The sequence below is a fragment of the Manduca sexta genome, chromosome 19 (assembly GCF_014839805.1).
Source record: "Manduca sexta isolate Smith_Timp_Sample1 chromosome 19, JHU_Msex_v1.0, whole genome shotgun sequence".
Lineage (NCBI taxonomy): Eukaryota > Metazoa > Arthropoda > Insecta > Lepidoptera > Sphingidae > Manduca > Manduca sexta.
This window is the reverse complement of record NC_051133.1, coordinates 4,586,751-4,592,810: the sequence shown is the minus strand read 5'-3', so window position 1 is coordinate 4,592,810 and position 6,060 is coordinate 4,586,751. Positions and strand designations below refer to the sequence as shown.

General features: G+C 34.7%; 1 protein-coding gene across 1 annotated transcript; it reads right to left on the bottom strand.

The window, feature by feature from the left end:
• Positions 1 to 858: 858 nt before the first annotated feature.
• On the bottom strand, positions 859 to 4,866 carry LOC115446131. Its single transcript, XM_030172685.2, has 5 exons — positions 4,721 to 4,866; positions 3,619 to 3,838; positions 3,047 to 3,171; positions 2,399 to 2,554; positions 859 to 1,099 (listed from the first exon to the last, which is right to left on the bottom strand). Exons 1-5 carry the CDS (start codon positions 4,779 to 4,781, stop codon positions 948 to 950), a joined length of 714 nt encoding a protein of 237 aa, XP_030028545.1. The 5' UTR covers positions 4,782 to 4,866; the 3' UTR covers positions 859 to 947.
• Positions 4,867 to 6,060: the final 1,194 nt, after the last annotated feature.

The following is a 6,060-nucleotide window of genomic DNA, read 5'->3' as shown; positions in this document are numbered from 1 at the left end:
GATCCAAGTTGATTACGATTCCTGTTGTCTTCCCTTTATGTAGAATTTCTGTAGAATCTAATTATCATCAGAGCTATTTGCAGACCGCATTTATGCATATTAGTACCTATATGTTTTTTCTTTGGAGAGCTGCTTAGGTTATCACCGGGGGTACTCTGCTAACGGGGTATAAGCGATCCCCCGGCTTAGCAAACACGTTAATCCCTAGGAAGATTTAGTGGACCCTACCGTTATGATCGAGGATGCCAGCGGACGGTACGCTGGCGACCCAGAGCTATCCGGTCCACACACAGGGCCCGAGAGGAAGAAGGAAGGGCCTATGCCCTTGAGGGAATGAAGAGAAGAGGAAGGAGAAGGAGCTCTCTCAGGATAGTTGGAAGGGAGTGGGAGAGGGAAAGTTCGCGAACCCTTATAGGCCTCAATGTGTATTTACAACCATGAGGTATACACACTGAACTGTGTGCTTAAGGCGCGGCAAATGGGTCCCCATGCATGGGCGTGCATTTGCTGTGGAGACCAAGCGTGAGTATCTGTATGTTGTGTCGGGTTTTCCTTTCGGAAAATTTCATCTTTCGCCAATATCGAAATGATATGAAATTTTAATCTTTACTTATTTAATGTGTAACTGTTTTCTGTTCTTCTTGAATAAAATAAATTCGTTCAGTGGTTTCAGCTGTTACCTAACATTCAAACGTCTTCACAAGTTTTGCCATTCTTAATATTAGGAAGTTAGATTGTTTACAATCATTACAAGTATGTTAATAATTTCAAATCGTTCATTTTGTATGTTTGATAAAATACTACTTCTTTTGCTTTGCGCATTTTAGTCTAATTTTGAAAAGGAAATAAAAAAACATATATATTTCGAAAATTTATTTCAAAAACAACAAAACATTCGTTCTAAATTAGTACAAATAAAAACAACGTTATTTATATTATCATAGGGTTCAGTCTACACTGAGCTCTTCAACAGGGTGGGCTTTGAAGAATCGTTCACAGTTCTTCACGACCCTCTCGACGGCCGTTTTGATCATTGGCGCTCCGATTTCTCCAATGATAGCGTTCCCGTCAGAAGCTATGAGCTCCCTTACAGCTTGAGCTATAAAAATAATTACTATTAGTCTCCATTATGATATGTTTAAATGAAGTAGATCGTCCGGTGGTATCAAGATTTTGTGAACGGGGCAAACTCTCAATGCACTAGTTAGCGGTAGGAGTCCAGGTAGTGTTGAACGATGAGAGATAATTATCCCTTGCTAGTCGACAGAATTATGCCGGCCTGCTTTAAACCGAATTTACACAGCCTGATCCCGGATCGCGACACCTATGTGAGCCACCATGGCGGGTTTTACACCTTGCGTACGGTGGTCGCTATCCGTATATTGCAGCGGGTACAATTATTCTTCCATCAGAACAAAATACCAACAGCAATACTATCGAATTATGACATTCATAGTTCTTGATACTTGAAATGATAGAAAGGTAAATTTACTTGTCTATTATAAATTCCTAGCATATAAAAATAGACCAATATATATATGTATATAAAAATGAATCCCTATTTCCCTTCGTCACGCCATCACGCGTGAACGTCTGGACCGATTTCAATATATTTTGTTTTTGTTGTGTTCTTATTGTCAGGAGAAGGTTCTTATGAAAGAAAAAAATCAAAAAATTGCGCGGAAAATTAGAAAATTTAAAAAAACAACTGTTGCAGCAGAAATAACTGTAGCGATTGACAGAATGCGCGCTGGAAATTCATAGTTAAGACGGGACAACGTCTGTCGGGTCAGCTAGTAAGGAAATAAATATGTAAAGTTATTGTAATAAGTAATAACCTTATCCATTTATTTTTGACTAATAGTAATATCGAACTAAGGCATTCACTATGTAACAATATAAAAAATATCACACAAAAACAACATGACGTCAATGATTTTGACATATATTAACAAAAAAGTAAAGAAGTTAACGAACAACTTGACGTGAGCATGTAAAAAAATATTAAGTACTTCATCTACGAAACGTACCACTATACCTACATTATTATTTTTTTATTTTGTGTAGGAAAACAGACCCGGGTATATTAAGTAAAGTTATCCTATAATTGATGTTTGTAAATGGAACTTTAATAAAAAAATAATAATACAGAGACAATAACATAATATTAACTACGTTCTTACGTAGTAGTTACGTATGTATGTTTAAATTTAAGAATTGCTGAAAGGCTAAAATAAATCAATAATATGAACCTAAACTACTAACCAGCCTAACATATTTTTAGTTTTCTTTTTAAAAAATGCTAAATAAAGACTTTCATTCCAAAATAATGTTACATATTATGATCAAATAATTGTCTCCTAAAAGAAAAAAATAATGACATCAAATTAAAACTCACCTAAAACTTCATTTCCATCGAAAAGGTTATCAAATTTCACAAAAGATTTCGCTTTCAAAGCAAACGAATGATCCCATTTTGTAATATGCCAGTGAATTTTTCCATCATCTCCTTTCTTGTCTTCAATATAAAGATTCAGGTCGATCTGTGTCTCCTCTTAAATGAGGGAAAAAAATTAATGTTTTTATTCGTGGTTAAGAAACTGATGGAAACTTTTTATGTGCCGCGGAGGTCACAAATAAATACCAGTTAGGCAACTTGTTTAATTAAAGTTTAAAGAAAAGCATGTCAGTATTAAAATTATTCGCAGTATTGTCATTTAAACAAAAAAGCCCATTCTAATTTTATTAAATTGTAATTTATATGTGCCGCCAACATAAACTGGTTAATTTTATTCAAGTTATTTGAATTGTTGCATTTCACGAGCATTTGTTAAAGACTTGTTTTTTTTATCTAATATTGTGTACATTTTTTTGGTAGTAATTCGAAACAAATACTTTAAACACTACATTTATTTTTTGTGAATCGTCGCGTATCTACGTATGCAACTACGCGAACAACAACTACAGATAGGATTATAAAATAATTTAAAACCACGCGTAATGGTAATAAACGCCATGGTATATGAAACAACTCAAAGACACTTACTGAGATCCACGTGCATGGGTCCATTTCCTTCGATAGGCAAAGTCGCTAATTTACCCTTAAGATCATATTTTCCATCTAGTTGAGCTTCGCATAAAAATTCAATATGTATCTTGGCATCATCACGTCTGAAAAGACGAAACATACATGAATCAACATATTCTGCTGTGGGCCAGCATTAGTTTGAATTGATACTGTCACAATGCTTATTTCTATAGCCAAAATCTTGCAGTATACGAGCATAGTTCTGATTCGGTTGGTAGCCAATTTAATAACTGGTCAGTATGAGATTTGACAAACAATGCGATAGGCAGTGCAAGGATACATACTGCTTCGAAATTCGAAGTTCTAACTAATGTCACTACCGTGTGGGCAATAGAGAGGATTATCATCAGTTGAACAAATTGCTCATCTTTTATACTGCAAGGTGGATTACTTCTGTGACATGACTGTTGGAGTCACTAAGGTACAGTTGATTAGGGTTACCGATTCATGATGCAATTAACAGTAACTTTAGGAGCGTATGAAAGTCTACTGCGCTTGTCCTAGCGGTAAGTATTTCAATAATTACTTACTCAAGTTTCTTGACTTTACAATTTTGTAATCCTGTCACAGTAACGTCAGAAAGAATGAATTTCAGATTGGGCGTGCTCGCGTCCACCTTTTTGAATACAACTGGGTCCAGTTGTTCAACATTATCTTCTGCTAGACCTTTAGCGAATATTGGGAGAGCTACTTGTGCCGATTCCTTTCCACATTTCTTATCATCCTTTTTACATTTTGTTATGAATGATGCTGAAAATAATTTACATTATGTTTAATAAACCTGAATTAGGTGTGAGATTGTCATTTGTAAGAGTCTGTTTACTAAAAACAACTATTATCATATCACTTGTAAAACAGCATGCGACACTTGAATGTATTACTACTTTATTGTGTGCTGATACGAAGGATGTTGAAGTCAGTGTAATTTATGAGTATTGTGACATTTTAAATCATACTGAGGAAGGGGTTAAGTATATTAGTAAAGGCGTAGCGTGCTTTATAACAAGAGTGACGTCGTTGGCAAGAAGTTTTCCCGTCTCGACATTAGGTTGTACCAATACATTATAGCATTTGATAAAATATGTTTGAAATTTAGATTTTTTGTAATCGTCTTGACATTTATAGCCTATAAAGAATAATTAGGACTCCAATGCAAGTTAATCCTGTTTTGAACTGAGTAACGAGTTATACAAAATTATTAGACAACAAAAAACTTTTAAACTTTTAATAAAAAGCAGTCTTGGTCTTGCACCTAGTGTTAAGTGAGAAGTCTAAAAATAATGTCGATAGGCAAGATATAGAAAAACCGCTGACCGTCGGCACAGTTATGCCGGTCGCTAATGACTTGAAGGAATTCAATTTAAAGGAAGAAACAATTCTATAGCTCAAACTTTTGGTCGTCCAAAAGTATGAATGCCGGTTTTTTTTTAGAAAAAATTCTAAAATTGGTATAATGAATATCTGAATAGCTTGATATCCCATCATGCATTAAAGCAGAAATTAAAAATCGTATCGAGTAAACTGATCAGGTTAAATTTGATACAGTCTTTCTATGAGTTAGTGAATTTATATCGATCAGTACTTTGGAACTGTATACAAAAATTATAGGTATAAAATTATATTTAAACTTACGTGGTGCTGCGGTCGCTAAACAAATTATAGCGAACACGAATATCAAAGACTTTTCACACATCCTTAATAATTAGATAATATATTCGTTACAACCAATACAGCACTGAGTCTAGTTTTGTGTTCACCACTATTTATACGTCGTTTGGCGGTTCGCATATTTCTTTTTTTACAAACTTTTTGTTATTTTATACGGGCATTAAGCAAAAACCTAATAATATTTTACACTAAACTTTATGACGAACGTCTTATTACAAATTACAATGCATATCCATAATACATGGATAGACTATTCTGTCTTCACTCATACTGCAACGTCTGAGCCTCGATTGGAAGTGGCAAGCATTTATGATAACGAGCGATGAAGCTCGGTGAGTCTTTGAAACCATTAATCAGTGTTCAACGTCCTGCGATGAAAATCATAATTTCTATGACATCAAAATGCAATTTATAATATCTGTTAATGATCGTATGGAGCTAATGGCAGACATATTGTTAATTAGGTGATCTTTCATATTAAGAGAGATTCCGCCTCAGTCAAGGCTTTTGACATTCAAAATTACTATTTATATAACTAGCAGACCAATGATCAGACGTTTACAGTGTGACTTTAAATAGCGTGTTGTTTGCCTTTTACTTAAATAATAATAGGATGATATGATGGTAGTTTATATTTTAGAATATTATGTTCCACTATGACTACAACATTCGCAAAAATTAATAACTAGGAAGCAACGGCTAGTACAAAAACACATTTAATCTATAATTTTTTATTGCACCGCAGTTCAGTGTGGATGTTGTCTTAAACAATTATCTTGCAAACCCGTGACAATATAACAATTGTATTATAATTATACTGTAGTATTATATTGTAGTTTATGCTATGTTATTATGGAGTAGTTATATTGTGGGTGCGGTACGCCACTGCTCTGAGGTCCCGGGTTTGAATTCCGAGCTGGGTAAATTATTTGGGGTTTTCTACTTACTATCAGCCTGGATTCCCAGAATCCCTGAAATTCCAGAATTTGAGTCGGATATGGGATAGTCTCAGCTATAACATCTTTGGGCGGAACACATATGTCAAAAAGTGCGAGTCTGGTTGAACCTCTGCTTACCCCTTCGGGGACAAATGTGATGTATGTCGTACAGGAATTTGGAGTAAAAATATTGTATTAATTTTAGTTCCCAGTGTTTTATTACAGACTTGTATGGATTGGTAGCCCATAAGGTCATATTTGACGTGATCGCAGAAAATTTAAAACAAATTCACTTGGTGGTAGGAAGAGCTCGTCTGGTATGTTATGAACTGTCATTTGAATAGGCAATTTTATCTACTCAGTTTC

What these genes read in the sequence shown, in the direction of transcription:
- LOC115446131 (XM_030172685.2), bottom strand. Translation starts at nt 4,781, where the DNA reads ATGTGTGAAAAGTCTTTGATATTCGTGTTCGCTATAATTTGTTTAGCG. An exon ending in TTTAGCGACCGCAGCACCAC is followed by an intron (nt 3,839 to 4,720) that starts GTAAGTTTAAAT and finishes AATTATTTTCAG; the next exon opens with CATCATTCATAACAAAATGT. An exon ending in TGTAAAGTCAAGAAACTTGA is followed by an intron (nt 3,172 to 3,618) that starts GTAAGTAATTAT and finishes TCGTCTTTTCAG; the next exon opens with ACGTGATGATGCCAAGATAC.